Source organism: Podarcis melisellensis (genome assembly GCF_964234715.1).
Source record: "Podarcis melisellensis genome assembly, chromosome: 5".
NCBI lineage: Eukaryota > Metazoa > Chordata > Lepidosauria > Squamata > Lacertidae > Podarcis > Podarcis melisellensis.
This window is the reverse complement of record NC_138537.1, coordinates 41,060,898-41,077,151: the sequence shown is the minus strand read 5'-3', so window position 1 is coordinate 41,077,151 and position 16,254 is coordinate 41,060,898. Positions and strand designations below refer to the sequence as shown.

Genomic DNA, 16,254 nt, shown 5'->3' with positions numbered 1-16,254 from the left:
CAGTGGGCTCAGTACTTTGCTAAAGTCAATAGCGATAGCAAATGTCTGAAAGAAAAGTAGATGGTGCAGAGTTATAGGTGGGATGGAAGTATAAAGCCTTGTCCCTTCTATATGAGGGATGTTGTTGTTTAGTCGTTTAGTCGTGTCCGACTCTTTGTGACCCCATGGACCAGAGCACGCATATGAGGGATAAGAATACATAATACTGCATGCACATAAGGGGAAGGAATATGGATGTATATTCTTTATGGTGCATTGGAAGGTGTGGCTTGTATACTATGATTCCATGCTCCTATTTTCTGCATGAATACAAACCTGTCAAAAATAAAATGCTTAAATTATCTTCACCAGATTCTGAAGTCACACCCCCCTGGCCCCGTTCTTCCCCATGATAAAGCCACAAAAAGCAAGGAATGTGTATTATAACTTTCATTCACCAAATTATATTCTTAAATGTATCTCAAAGGTAAAAACATCAATATGTATCTTGCTTTCATGTTTAAAGGCTGAACAGTAGATTTAAGCATTATTCTGCTGTATATATTTTGATCTAGCAATCTCCAGCAAGGAGCCAAGTAAGATGCTAAATTCAGAAACGTTGATATATTGAACCAATAGATAGTTCATATCTAAGATCTTGCAAGTTTTGTTTGCAAGACCTTAGATCAGCCTTCCTAAGCCTGGTGACCTCCAGGTACTGTATTTTATTTTGAACCACAACTCCATGCTGGCTGGGGCTGAAGCGGGTTGTAGTCCAACCATCTAGAGGGCAACAGGTTGGTGAAGGCTGCCTTAGATTTTAGTATCCTCCCTAGTAGCTCAGATTACCTGAACTGCAGCACAATCCTATACACATCTGCTCAGATTCAGTCCCCTTAAGTTCATTGGGAGGTTTATTCCCAGGTAAGTGGTCAATGGAGCCTACAGCTTCTCATAAATGAGCTGAAGACTTTCAAAGTTCAAAGAGGAGATGGACAGTTTTGCACTCAGCTCTTGGGAAAGCATACTTCAAATTCCAGTTCCTTGTTTTACAAAACTGCAAGAGAGGTGAAACTGACTGCAGCAAAGAAATATTAATGGGGGAGACTCCAAAGCTAGAGGAACCTTAAAATCAGTTTTGTTTAAAATGGGAGAATTGGCAGGAGAGGTGAACCTTTTTGCTTTTTTTACATCTAGGCCAACAGTGGGAGAACCATTAGGGACAGCAGTGTAATATATGAAGCTGGATACAGAGGGATTGAATGGCATTGTGGTGTTATTTCCCTCTCTCTTGCTTTTCTGCATGTGCCAGCACGTTATTATATGAATGATATACATTATTGCATATTATCTCCTTTATCTTCTTCCAATGTAAACAAGACTTTTCAGTCCCATAACTTTTTATGACTGCTTTGAACTATAATATCACTAATTATTATTATTATTTTTAAAAAGCTTGCCATAAGTGCTGTCCAGTTTACTTACAATCTTACTTTACTTGCCTTGCATTTAGGTAACTCAAATATAGGTAGACCCATGTAGCTCTCAAGAAATATTCTGGAGGCTCCAAACTGGCTGCGAACTTCTCCATATACATTTCTTAGTGTATATAGGTATAAAGGGAGATATAAAATAAATTAAATGGCTTGCTTGTAGCAATGATCTGAGGCCCTCCATGGACAAATGGATGTTTTAAAGTTTTGAACTATGTTCTGAATGTGGTTTTCTATCATGCTGTTTCTTAAGAAGTAAATGAATGTTTTATTTGCTTGGCGTGTCTGTGATCATTTTCTCAGATTCTCGAAGGACTGCTTCCCCAGAAATGGAATACGATGCTACACATCTCTCTCGTTTCCACCAAGGGCTCTAAGACAGGTTTGCCAAGTCCAGAGGAGGTGCTGAGAGGCTTCCTATACCCTTAAGAATGCCACAAAAGGGATTTAAACAACACACACATGCTGACCTTTAAAGCTCTAAAGGCTCCCACTTTCTTCCCATTCAGGATGGCCCTGCGCTTTGCCTGCCCCTCAGGGCCAGCATGTCACATGGGGCTGGACCTCATCAGTGGCAGCCTCTCCTCCTCCTCACCCACCCTCCAGCAGCTGCTACAAGCTGCCCAAGGGAGGAGGCCAGCAGTGGTGGCCATGGAGAGGCGCAACCACTGCCATCACCATCGCTTGGGACTATCACTGGTTCCTCCTCCTCCTCCTCAAGCCTGTCAATGGCGGGGGAAATAGGGACATTCTGGGATCAAATCAGAAGTCAGGATGGCTTTTGCAATTCCAGGACTATCCCTGCAAAATCGGGACACTTGGAAGGCATGCAACAACCTGTGAGATGGTCAGGCTGAGAGTTGTGTGACCCATGGTCATCCAGCAAGCTTCATGCTATATAGGCATGTGAACTCTCAAGTGATGTTAGCCCCTACACCACACTGCCCCATTCCCCCAAGTCATCCTGACAAGCCCCACTGTGTACCTTCAGGCCAGGGGGAGGACTAAGCCACACGGAGTTGGTTGGGAAGCCCCAAGAAAGAGTAAGAAGCAACACTCCAATGGGAATTAAAATATCATTTGCTGGCACCTGTAATTGGATCTGCTCCTTTGTATTCTATATATATCACCGAGGAGCTCTGACATTAATGGCTGCTGTACAGCTTTGTCCCAGAGTTCCATGCAGGTTCTCAAGCTGATATTTATTAGCATGGAGGTCATATCCAATCAGTCTATTGGCACGAACTGCCTGGAGTGTGTGTCTTAACAACGAGGGGAGAATTAAATCTACTGCTTTGCATCATGGTGTTGGAATAAGATGCTAACCGCCCAGGAGACTTAGTTGAATGGGTAATATATAAATGTCATAAATAAACAAGTCAGCAATTCAGCCCTGGAGTCATTGTATTCCCCGCAGCTGTGCAGAAGATGGGGATTTGGAAGAGTCAGTCTGTTGTTCCATCCAGCCCAGCACTGTCTGCACTGACTAACAGCAGCGCTCCAATGTTTCAGTCAGGAGCCTTTTCCAGCCTCACATGGTGATGGCTGGGATTGAACCCGGGACCTTCTATATCCAAAATATGTGTTCTCCCCCTAAGCCATACGCCTTATTACCTGTGCCACTCTGAAGATCCCACAGCTGTTCCGTACTGGGATCATTGCTTTCCATTCGGACATACAGGAGAGTGGAAAGTGAATGGTAAGCAGCTGCATTATAACAAGTGAGACATTTTGCCCACCTAGCCCTGTGTTGTCTATAATGACAGGTAGCAGCAATCCAGGGTGAAGCACAGCAGTCCTTCCCAGCGTCCCCTGGAGATGCCAGGGGTTGAACCCGATACTTTCACATGCAAATGATGTGCTCTAATGCTGAGCTTTAGTCCTTTTAGCTTTCACAAAAAACTTTTCCGGAAAATGGACTATTTGTCTTGCCCATTGCTATGACAATGTCCATATAGGAGCTTTGCAAAAGTAATGCTTTAGCACTAACCAGAAATTTCAGACAGCTGGATCCTGTTGATTGAGATGATGCTGATGATCCACATGGGGACTATTCTGCCACATTTGCCCATGACTGTCTTGTGGAATAGTGGGGATCATAGTACTGTGTGATTTGTGAGGATGGTTCTGAATCAACACACCTGGCTCATGCATTGGCATGCTTAATGTAAACTCTGTTGCTATTTCTTGGTGCATCAGCAGCGCTCCAATGAAGACGATGGGACACTAAGCACATTTTCTGCCGGTGATAAAAGAAGGCTTCTACTCTTCAAATGTATCACTTGTGAATGTTGTTCATGTGGGAGCCAACTTGAAACGAATTCAGTTTTGGATGTGAGTTTTACATCTGAATTTTAGATGCGGGAAATGCAATGACAATAAATATGATTTAAGCAAGATGATGCATTGACAATGCAAAGTATGGGAAATTGAAGTTGATCTTAAAGATGTGTATGAAACTGTACATTTCTGATTCCAATGGACACAATTAGGGATTGGTATAATAAAGGACCCAACCGTGTGAAACTCATGTATAACTGGTACAAACAATTGAGTATAAATATGTGTTCCTTGAACAGACAAATGCATGCTGTCTGGATATGTCATGAACCACTTTAAACAATTGAGCAAAAAAGCAAAAAACAAAACTCTGATGGAGACAGCAGGGTTAGCAAAGCAGAAGAGCCATTCATTAATCCAAAATAGTTTGGCTTTACTCCACGGAGGACACTTCATTTATTCTTTTGAAATCTGTAGTGTTCACAAGTTTGGCATATGAAATAATCACAAACAATGAATTATTGTGTTTGGAAGGGGGGGGGAACCCCAACACGGCATCTCTCCCCCACAAGAACTTTGTTTCTATCTACAACTGGAACTTCGTCTGAGGAAGCAAAACTGGCCAAAAAAAGTTTTCATAGATTATAGCTTTTCCTTTTACTCACCCCCCCTTTTCCTAACATGAACAAGAGAGCTCTGATTCGGGGGGGGGGGCTTGCACTTTGGCTAAATGGAATCTTTCTCCTCACTCTTGGCAACCATGGGAGTATTCTTGTGCAGTATGACAAGGCTCTCTCTAGTCAGTGCTATATTTATCTTGTAGCTGAACACACATTTGCAAGAGCTTGTTCAATAACAGAAAGGCAACAAGCCAAGGCAGTTCGGTCCTAGGAAGTTCTTTCCAGCATCCTCCCAACTCCAGGCTGACTGCAGCGGCTGAGTTTCCTGGCGGCCGGGAAGAGTTAACTGCCGACTTGCAACAAAGGATGATCTGACTCGCCTGTGGCTTTGTCCAAGGCGAAGAAATATTTGATAAGATGGAGTTCAACAAGCTTCTGAGTGCATCAGGAGGACCGAATCAGAGCCGAGAAGAGGAGGCTCGTGCCAGTGCTGGCGGCACGGATGCCGGTGTCAGTGATGACCTGGATTTTGTACAAATGTATCTTACCTGTTTACCTGAGAGATACATGGAGGCAAAGTTTACGCTGACAGCATATCTGGCATGCTGGCTAATCTTGAAACTCTGTAAGGTAAGAGGCTGCTTGCAGAAGGCTGGAGGAGCATTACTAGTTAACTTTAGAAATGCAGGTCATTCCTGCTCCCTCTCTGCTGAGTGGTCGTTTTTAAAGGCATTTTTAAAAAGAAGGGAGGGTGCTGCTATGCTTAAAAGGCCTTTAAACGGTTGCCTTTAAATGTGGCATGCTAAATAACTGAAAAACATCCAAGGAACACTGCCTTTGATCTCCCTCTCACAGTGCTAAATAATAGCCGCTACCTAAACTTCTAACATCTTTCCACAATAGTTGATTTCCTATTGTAACTTTTTATTATGGTTTTTGCTGTATAGATTGTTGTATTATTGTAAAGTGTTGTGGTTTTACCCACTGTAAATGGGGTATATAAATACTTTATAAACAGACAAACAAACATGTCATTCTCTACCAAACAGATTAATGAATTTAGGGATATGAGAGAACAAGTGAAAAAAAATAGCTATTCCTTGTATTTTTCAACTTTATCCTTGTACTTATCTGGGGAGTCCTACATATGTCTACTCAGATGTAAGTCCCATTGAGTTCAAAGGGGCTTACTCCCAGATAAGCAGTTATAAGGATTGTCACCTAAATTGCTGACGGGCTTACAGAACACATGAATATTGAATACTGCAGAGATTTCTGTTGACCTGGAATGTAACAATATTAGGCCTGATTTTTAAAACCAGCTTGTATATAGTTTAGACATTCTAAACTATAGAATGTCTAAACTATAGACATTCTATAGAACTATAGAACTATAGAACTATAGAACTATAGACATTCTATAGTTTAGAATATTAGACATTAATAGCTCTGATGTAACCTCTAAGAAACTAACCTCTAAAATCTGTAGCAACAGAGGAATATTTAAATAGTTAAAGGAAAGAAAGAGGTACTTTAACAAGTTATTAAAAGTCTCCTCTGGGACATTCTGATATTTGTGTTTTAGGGAAAACCTCAAAACACTGAAATTCAGTAGATATGGAAATAATAACTCACAGCTGCATAAAACTGTATATAGCATAATATTTGAACTTCCGAACTTCCATCCTTTCCCTTTTAACCTCCTTGCAAAAAAAGAATGGGGATGAACTCAAGATAAGGGGGAAAGCTAGTTCTTCCGGATACTTGCAGTGTTTGTTAGTCCTTTGAAATGTGGTAACACCAACACCATACATTTAAAACACATCCATACCACTTTAACAGTCATCACTTCCCCCAAAGAATGCTGGGAACTGTAGTTTGCTCCTCACAGAGCTACAATTCCCAGGACTCTTAAAATACCATGCTCTCAGGATTCCTTGGGGAAGCCATGTGCTTTAAATGTAAGTGCTTTAAATGCAGCCACTGATCCTGCAATGTGGCCACATCCTTATGCACAGAAGTTGACCATGCCCCATGAACAGGCTAAACCCATAAGAGAAGAGAAAGTCCACTGGGTATGATAATGACATTCTTTGACCATCCAAGTGTCAGAAAATGACAGATGACAGTATTTCTCAGATTTAATGAAACACTACTATCTTCCTAAGTGTGCTAAATCTTCAGGGTCCTCCTGCATCCCCAATCACTTAAAATTTCATTGGAAAGATTACCACCTGGCTCCTGCATCTCCACCCACACTTTCTCCCAGCCTATGTCCAGCTCCTGCGCCTGACCCATGGTGCCATCCCTCCCTGGCTTCTTCTGTCCTGCTCTCTTTCCGTGGCACTTCTTCAGCCTGAGGCACTGTCCACAGAGTATGCCACACGACCATGGAGTGCAGGGGAGAGGAGCAGCAGGACAGATGGCACCAAGGTTAGAAGGCAAAGCAGGACAAATGGAGCGGGAAGCTTAAAAAGTGTGCTGTACTCAACAGTGGTGAAACTACCTGCTCTGGCACCGGGAGCAGCATACATCCGGGGGCGTGGCTAGCACGTGTCCCAGGGGGCGTGGCACACCACCTGCAGGGCGTGGCGAGCGCTGAGTGTCCCGGATGGCACCCAGCGTGGACCGTGCCCCCGCCCCCACCATTGTCCACCAGTGGTACTCCAGCAGCTATCAGAAATTCAGACTCCTAGGGAGATAGCCCTCACCGTGTAAAGGCCTATTTCCAATAAGATAAGCTTTATATACAGGGTGAGTATTTTAAAAGAGGCCCAGTGGAACATGTGTACTCTGTATCCACGGGGCCTCTTTTAAAGGACTCACCCTGTACCCTTTCAGGTGAGGGTTTATTGTGGGATTGGTGCTCCCCATGTATGCAGGTTCTTTGCAGCATCCACACAAAATAGTCTGTATCAAAATGCAAGCCCAAGAAGGTTTTTTTTAAGAAAACAAAAGAAACTGTTGCCAGTGACCCTTTTGTGATAACAGGGTGACCCATTTGCACTATAAAGCCCTTTCCCTCAAGCATCTTGAGCCTTAGCTGTGTACTGGGCCTGGGATAGCTCACTTCGTAGAGCATGAGACTCGTCATCTCAGAATGGTGGGTTCAAGCTCCACATTGGGCAAAAGATTTCTGCATTGCAGGGGGGCTGGACTAGCTGACCCTCATGGTCCCTGTCAACTCTTCAGTTCTACAGTTCTATGATTCTATAGACCTGTTTCCAATAAGATCAGCAAAATATTTTGTGGCCTCCTTAGGAAGGGGAGCGGGGCATGCCCTAACCTAATTTAGTATTAGGGAGGGTTATTAACCTATAGTCTGAACACAACATAACTTCTATTTTATCTCTCTCCCACCCCCTAATTTCCTCCTACCCTATAAGATAAAGCCTAAGTGAGAAGCAAACCCTTGCAACGTGACTGCAGGCATGTATAGCTACGAAGACTATACTGTCTAATTATGCCTAACACAATGAACTTGCATGAAGGGCCTTTGTTTACAGTCTCCATCATCAGACTAGAATGAACAGAGCCATTGAAGAAAAGAAATGCAAAACCAGCTGCCTTTCGCAGCCTTCTGTTGTTCTCTTTTGGCAAAGAAACAGAGCCAAATTTATCCCAGGGGTGATTCCACTGAAGTCATCAGAAGGGAAAGTGCACCATGGATGAATTGGGTGGGTGTTTGTAGATGTTTGCTTTGCTGCTAGTTTCCTACCTCCCCCTCCCCCTGCCCCTCCCCTGGCCACCCTAACTTTTGCTATTTGTCTTTCCTTTGCAGAGAGCTTTGGAGAAAAGATGCTCAGCCTCTCAAAAGGTAGGATTTTATATCAATTATAAAATGCCACCAGATGCTTCTTCATTAACAAACTCCCAACCCATTCTTGTGGACAACTAACAAAAAGTTTCATCTGAAAAGTCTTAGGGCAAATGAGCTTAATTTAAAACAATTCTGGGTTTGTACATGCACTAAATAAGAAAGTTAGATTTTCTTTTTATTGAAACAGTGAAGTATATATTATAGTATAGACAATACATAAAGAAGATTCTATAATTACCAGTTCATTCTGAATATAGTTTACACTTACACACACACACACACACACACACACACACACACACTGGTGTAGAAACAAAGCTATTGTGCAACCTAATATTTCACAAGAAGAACATTCCGTAAGATTTCCAAATTACAAAGATGTCAACCGCATATCTTAATTCCAACTTCTTGAGTTCTGTTTCTACTGAAGTTTGACATCAATAACAAAAACAATGTCAATTTAAAATATGTGAACAGATATATTACCATGGAATGTCTCTATCACTGTTGCAGCTGAGCTTCCCTCCATTCCTACATAACATTGGCTCTAAACATCCCTCCCCAATTAAAACAACAACAACAAGCTATTTGGACTTTACATCCTTTCCCTCCCTTGTCTTCACACAAAGCAGTTGGCAAGAGTGCCGACCTCCCCAGAGCAGATTCTTGCCAGAAGGGACTAATCAATATTCAAAGGAGTAGGCTGCTCATTATGCAGCCATTGATTATCTCTGTAAGTTGCTCACTGTGCAGTTTTCATTCTTCACTCTTTTCCTCCCTAACCACACGCCTAACTGCGCATGTACGCACACAGACGACCCTCCCCACAAGGCCTCCCTTTTGTATCCAGCAGGAATACAAAACTGACAGAAAAAACCCCCCAACAACCCATTCAACACCCACCCATTGAGGTCAGGGAATGGTATGGAAAAGGAGGGGTGGAGGGGGAGTAAACCCATCCTGAATGCAAAATACTCATCCTCACCTTCCACACAGAAAAAAATAAATAAAAAGCAGGGAAAACCCTAGCCCCCCTAATTCTAACAGTAAAGGTCAGTGTAGCTGATGGAACTGTGTTCTGGAAAATGAGGAATGAAGAGATAATGGAATATGGGGCGCACCTTATCTATTGCAGCTGTTCTGAAATGCCACTGGGCTTGGATCAAAGCAATCCATTTGCAGCCTGTTTTGTGCTTCATCCAGCTTCCTGTTTCATTTGGGTTGCTATCGAAAGAAATGTAGTGGAGGCAGGCGGAATAACTGGCTCCTCGTCCTTGTGGTGCCTCCTTAAATTAAAGAGAAGGGAACAAGCGTGCTTTGGAATGATGAGTTGGTAGAAGGACAAACCAGGAGACAATGCCACACTGTAGATTTAAGGCATGTGCCTTCCACCAAAGAATCCTTGGATCTGTAGTTTGTTAAGGGTTCTGGGAACTGTAGCTTGGTGTGAGGGGTAAACTACAGTTCCCAAGAGTCTTTTGTGCTTTAAACGTATGGTGTGTATTGTTGTCCCCTGAAGTCTCATTCCATGAATTTTGATGACAAAGTGTTGCAATCGTTTGGCTTTCTTTCCAGCTCAATGTCAAATGACACAAATGCAACTTTCTGAGCCTTTTTTTTTAAACTTCCAGAATTATACATTTAAATCACAATCAGTTCACACTGTGTCTTGATCTCAATTCATATGTTAATTTAGTGCTGTGGGAGCTTCCATGCAGTCAAGCTCAATGGATTAAAAGATGTGACTTTCTCTGAATGTCCGACTTAGAAGATTTCACTTTTGATTTGGGAGGACAAGTTTTTAATGATGACCACAGAAGAAGAAGACAGTCAAAATACATTCAGTATTTTTCAGTTTATGGTTGCATTCAAACTATTGTGTGAGTTCTTTGTTTCAGACGTTGCACTGAGAGAATGGAATATCATCCTTTGACAGAACAGATTTACTGAAACCTATCTGAGATAATAAATTGCTGATAGCTGTACCTCTTGTTAACTACTGGAGATTGGATCCCCACTAAACATTAGAAACCGTCCTTTACTAACAAATGCCTTTCAAACAATATGCTTCAACTATGTTAGAACATATATAACGTAGTTACTTTTCATGCCACTGTCAAGGTGCTGTTTGCAAGTCAAAAGGGCAAGGGAAGAGGATGCTGATGGGTTTTTGTTTGTTAAATCCAGCTCATTCAACATGCCCCTTCCTTGCAAGTGTTCTGCTTCTGTGCTCCTGCTTTCATTGTTTAGCAGCACTGCAGGCTTCTAAGAAGGCTTGGTCAGCATTTTGCACAGTGGCCTGGCACCAGAACCTGTAAAATAAAATGCTCTGAACTAAGCTGCTTAAAGTGCTCTGCTCATTCAATAGCAGCAAGCAGATTTATCGTCCATCACATCTAGATACTTTTTTTTATTGTGTAACAAGTTAAAAACAATAAAAATCCACGTTTAAAAAACCTACAGAAATCCATTCATTTTATACTATTTCTTTAGCGAACAGTACACGCTGTCTTTCTCCACAGTCAGACACCAGAGGGGCCACATTCTGTAATTCCAAATTACATGGAAGTAGAGCTTTATTTAAGATGGGTTGAATAACAGAATCGTAGAGTTGGAAGGGACCACAAGGGTCATCTAGACCAACCCCCTGCAACGCAGGAATCTTTTGCCCATTGTGGGGCTCAAACCCACAACCCTAAGATTAAGAGTCTCATGCTCTACCAACTGAACTATCCCAGCAGGTTGCTTTGGAACCTTCTTAGTTCTCTCTTGGTAGAAAACAGCCAAAGACCACTCTTTTCTTGAACTTTACTAAAACCTGCTGTTCCAATTCCCGAAGGTTTTCCAGAATGATTTATGCCTATCCAAAAAGTAAGGGAAATATTTGTTTGCGTTTGTGTGCCTCGTTACTTTCATGGTTTCACCATGCAGGAACAAAATAAGTTTGATGCACAGCATCCAATTTTAACTGGTGCCAATTGTGGCAGTTTATTTTCTTTTCCGGCACCCAGGATAAATTATGTTATCCAGTGGACACACTCACGCTCATTATTAAAACAAACTCTGTTCTGCATATTTAGCAACATGATTGCTCTGGTTAAAAATATGAACAGATTGCCCTCTGGTGGCCAATAAAAGCACACCTCATCAGAAGAAACATTCTTGGCTCTGAAGCCGCAGGTCTTTGGGGGAGACACCATGTGAAATGCCTAATGTTCTTGAATACTCTGCAGATTTGCTGATTTTATACTAGCAGCCTCAAATCTGGCATTGCTTGGAAATTCTAAGAAACCAAAGATCAGCGCAGTTTTGAAATCAGTGGGTAAAATCAGTGCAATTTTGAAATGTTTGCTATCTTGATTCAAAGTGGAGTCCAACTGTATACAAGTGTAGATGACAATCAGTTCTGAGAATTTTAATAGAATTTATTTTGAGTGCTTAGAGTGGTATTCAACTAATTTTGTTCAGAGTAAACCTACTGAAATTAATGGACACAACTTAGTTATGTTTATTAATTTTGGTGCACCTACCATGTGTAAAACTAAGTTGAATACCACCAATATCACCCTCAGATTATATTTTAAGATAACAAAAAAGTTACCTCCCAAGTCCCAAGTACAAAGAATGTTATGTTTCAAGCACAACTGGTTCATCCAGTATTGTTACTAATTTCAGTAGTCAAGACTGTCATTGCATCTGAAATGATTTATTTTCATTATGTAAACATTTCCTATTTCATCAGCAAGCTGGACAAATACGAACAAGTATGTACACAAACATAGGCTTAACTCCTGTATTCTTTGCTGAAATACAAAGAGCACTGCCTAAAAAGTTGGATTTCAGTGGCCTGTGACATGTACTGTCAAATCTGTCTTTTGCTTACCCTTGACTAGTAGAGATTGGAATGCATAAAACAGAGAGCCATAGATCTTTCCAGATATTTTAAACAAGTATTTTACTAAGGATTCATCCTGATTTGTTTGCACAAAAATTAGGGGGAGGCTATATGGCATCAACTCTTTATTCAGCGTTTAGTCAGATTTGTTTACGGTGAGATAAAAGTCACAGCAACATGCAATTGTTGTTCCACATCCCCACTGCTATCTCCATGTGCGCCTGAAGATCAGGTGTGGATGAGGAAGGACCCTCATGTCATCAGGCTGAAGGCCCAAAGAGATCTAGAATCAAGAGGCACTTCCAGACTATTATTATTTTTAGGTGGGACTCAATCAACTACTGGCAAATTCAAGTTGTTCTATTTGGTGCTCTTGCATATCAAACCCACTTCCCTCCAAAACTGTGGGTGTGGGTGTGAAAAAGGAAATGGATGGGGAACTATTCAAGATGTTATGGATAATGCTTGATGCAACGTTTTACCTTCCCACAAATGAATCAGAATTAATGTTCAATAAATTGCCAAAGTCGTCTGACCTCCCTGCAAATTTTGTGCATGCAAATCAAGATGAATGCTCATTATACAGGTCATGTGGGAGTGACCTAGCTGTATTTATTGGGCTGGATCCTAACTTTGTCTTCTGTAAATGGGAAGGTTGCTTCTATCAGTGGAAGGTTTTTGATCCAGTAGAGAGATCCCATTGGCGGTGGAGAACAAGGTGACTTTTGCTGATTTCTGCCTGCCCCTGCAGACCCCAATGCCACCTTCCATGCTGTTCAGGGGAGTCTCTCAACCCTCTGGATGAGATTTTTGGAGGGCACAAGGAACTTGAGGGGAAAGAGGGATTCTGCAAAAGTTGCCTCCCTCCTCCCACTGGTAGGAGTGAAATATGGATCCAAGCCATTGTGTGTTAATTCATAGCTCTTTCAGTAAAAGCGTGTCTCTTAGGCCCTTTTTATTTCTAAAAGAAAGAAAGAAAAATAAATCTTTGACCTTTAGGTTCTCTTATTTGGTCTTTTGGTTTTAATTGTCATTGCCTTTTTATTTCTAATACCCTCAATTGTTAACCTTTCATCTTGTCTCCTTGCTCTTTCCTTATGGTTGTTTGCTCACTCCCTTATGTTAAATATTTCAAAGACACAAGGCCATATTTACCCTCTAATCTTTTCTTACCCCGTCCCTTCTGGTTTGTTTGCTTGTCCACCAAGAATGTTGCCATTTCTCTTTCTTCTCAAGCTAGAGAGTTTGCTGCTATTTTTGAGCATCCTCTTCCTTTTTCTTCTTGGGTTTCACCATGAGCTAAGGCTGTGTAGACATTTAAAACTCAACTAGGCCGTTCTTTTTCAAAGTTGCTTTGCGGTGGAAATGCATCAAAATGCATTTGTTTGTTTATTAAATTCAAATACTGCCCCTCATCACAAGATCTCAGGGCGATTCACAGAATAAATCATTATTTTGTTTAAGAACAACAGCCGACAGATACAGGGTAGATATGGATTGTGACCAATGTTGTGTGTAAACCCCTTCCTAAACTAGTGGTGGGACTGCGCTTGGTGCACAGTAAAGAGTTGTGTGTGTACACAGCTAAAGTCTTGTTGTTTTCAGTTATCAACCATTGCCAGAATCCTAGGCTTCTTCAAGCAGTAACCACGTGTACAGGGCAAATATGTTAAAAGGGGGACTCAGGCCTATGAGTTTAGCTCAAGCCGGACCTTTTGTCCATGGCTCTTGGGGATTTCAGGCAGGGGGCAGTCTCAGTCCCGCCTGGCAATGCCAGGGATAGAACCTGAGGCTTTCTGCATGCAGAACAGAAGCTATGGACCTTCCGTCAGAGGAAACTCCCCACTTCAGAAGTAGCAACAGAATGTGAGAACAGCCATATAAGGAGTTGCATGTTGACCTGGGCGGGTCTAGAGGTACTGGCCTGCAGTCACATTCTACTCATGTCTCCCTTCTATGGTAGTCAATGCCCCCAATGTCATGACTCACTGGCCTGCAGAGAGGTTCTGAACTGCACGAAGCTCCTACAGGTGAGCAGGTGATATCATGCAAAAAACCCACCCCACCCCCTAATGCTATTTCACACTAGCTGAACCCACACTCTTTGGTTGAATGTGCAGTGGTACCTTGGGTTAAGAACTGAAACTGTTCTTAACCTGAGGTACCACTTTAGCTAATGGGGCCTCCTGCTGTTGCCGCCATGGCAAGATTTCTGTTCTCATCCTGAAGCAAAGTTCTTAACCCGAGGTACTATTTCTGGGTTAGATGAGTCTGTAACCTGAAGCGTCTGTAACCTGAAGCATCTGTAATCCGAGGTACCACTGTACTAGGAAATGAAGAGGGTTGTTTTTCTCCCCTCCTCCTCTCTTCTGCTCAGAACAAAACAAGAAATTCAAGGGTTACCATGTGACACCAGATGCCTAGAGCATCTCATCCTCCAGCCTTGTTGATTTAAGAGCATATCACTGAATGTGAGTGGGGTGTGTGTGTGAAATATCTCCCACCCAAGAAAAAAAGAATTTTGGCATTGGCTATCTTTTATGAGTGAGACTTAGAAAGAAAACATGTCTAAAATATTTGAGAGTGAGTTGGTTCAAATACGTACTTGCAGATAAAGCACTGCCAGAACAGACCATTTTAACTCACAGTAGCCAATGCCTGGTCTGTTAAAAACTAACTTGAAACAAAGCAATGAATGGTGAGCAGAAAGTGCAGTTACAGTTGCCCGGCAATAGACAGTAGATGGCACAGATCCAGTGAAAGGGCGCAACCTGACATTTCTCCACCACTTTGGGCTGGCTAACAATATAAAGCAATGCTTGGGATTATCCCTGAATAGACCTGAAAGTTAATAGGCAAATGTAGGGGCACGGTATAACAATAATCTTCAGCCTCTGCATCAGTGCCATTAAAGAAAACGAAGGAAAATGCCAAAGACCCTAGTGTGGGTGTATATAGCAAATGCATGTTTTTCCATAGCCAACTGAAGATTTTGGCATTTTGTGATCAGAATATGAGCTGGCGGCTGGCACTTTCCCTAGGCACTGCTTGGCAATGTTGAAGTGCCCAGCCTCCCTGGAAAGAAGGTTTTTTGTTGGAAACCTTTCATTACCAAGGATTAGCTGTTTGGTAAACTTGGGTCTCCCATAATAGTCTGTCGGGAAGTTCCATCTAATGAAAAGCTCATTGAAGAGCTGCTGGGAATGACTAGCTTGTGTCTAACTTGTTGTTAGGATTTCAGTACGGCGCTTCCCTCCCACTGTCCATTGCTCAAGAGGACAGAAACATGTTACGCAGTTCTATTAAGGATATTATTGAGAGGTTGACAACAAAGTCCAAAGATTCCACAGAGGATGGGCACTGGAGAAAAATAAGGGGTTATGACAGGCAGTGCCAAGGCTGGGCTGTGGGCAGAATTCTGAGGTGAGCCAAGAGTGGGGATGGACAGGAAATTAATTCAGTTCACATTTAAATTCATTTCAGTTCCCATGAAATTAACACTTTCTGAAAGACTACAAGAACCAAAACACAGTCATCCTTTGAAATCTGAACTTCTCCGAATTTTGCTAGGCAGTTCAGTCAAATAATATGTACAGAAGTGCATATACTTGGGGAAAGCATCTGTAAGAATACACATATTTGTGAAACTAGTTTGGGAGTGTAGGTCCATAGCAGAAAACAGACCGAACAAATTCCTTCCCAGTGCCTGGTCAGAGGCACAGGAGACGTATCAAGAAGTAAACTGGTAGTCAAGGCAAAGGAGCGGGTGAGGGCTAAAGGACAAGCCAGGTAATGGGGTTGGGGAGCAAGACAAATGTCAGGACTGAAGAGCAAGGCAGGACTGGAGGACAAGCTAGGAGACAGCAGGACAAAGAATGACCAAGAAGGAAAGAAAGAACAGATCAGAGCTTAGGCTTAAACAGGGCTCAAATTGAACAGCAAAGTTACAGCTGAGCCAAAAAGGGAGTTTGAAGGCTTCTGTAGCTCTTTGCAGGTCTTGCAGATCAGCGAGTCAGTGGTGCCTGCAAATAGCTGATGATCAGGATTTCAAAGGGCAGCACATGGATCTCCACAAGTGTTGATGATCAGCCGACTGGTGGTGCTGAAGAGGGTGGTGCACAGTGCACAGGAAGAAAATGGGTCATGCAACATCACTGTGCTGTCAAG

The 16,254-nt window shown here is 42.3% G+C and overlaps 2 protein-coding genes across 8 annotated transcripts in view; one reads left to right on the top strand and one right to left on the bottom strand.

Annotated features, from left to right (window-relative positions):
• The window catches only part of GPR148 (G protein-coupled receptor 148), a 103,467-nt gene that overhangs the window by 55,030 nt on the left and 32,183 nt on the right, over positions 1 to 16,254 (bottom strand). The window contains exon 3 of one of the 7 annotated variants that reach the window (XR_014168439.1): positions 4,796 to 4,894. The exons of 5 other annotated variants lie outside the window; for them this stretch is intronic. The gene's annotated coding sequence lies outside the window, so the exon portion shown is untranslated. Of the gene's footprint in view, positions 1 to 4,795; positions 4,929 to 16,254 lie in introns of those variants that run through there. One more of the 7 variants, XR_014168440.1, reaches the window with a different exon arrangement.
• The window catches only part of ARHGEF4 (Rho guanine nucleotide exchange factor 4), a 157,002-nt gene continuing 145,374 nt past the window's right edge, over positions 4,627 to 16,254 (top strand). The window contains exons 1-2 of the mRNA XM_081911527.1: positions 4,627 to 5,002; positions 8,154 to 8,189. Coding sequence (XP_081767653.1) covers positions 4,790 to 5,002; positions 8,154 to 8,189 — 249 coding nt within the window. The 5' untranslated portion in view covers positions 4,627 to 4,789. The remainder of the gene's footprint in view (positions 5,003 to 8,153; positions 8,190 to 16,254) is intronic.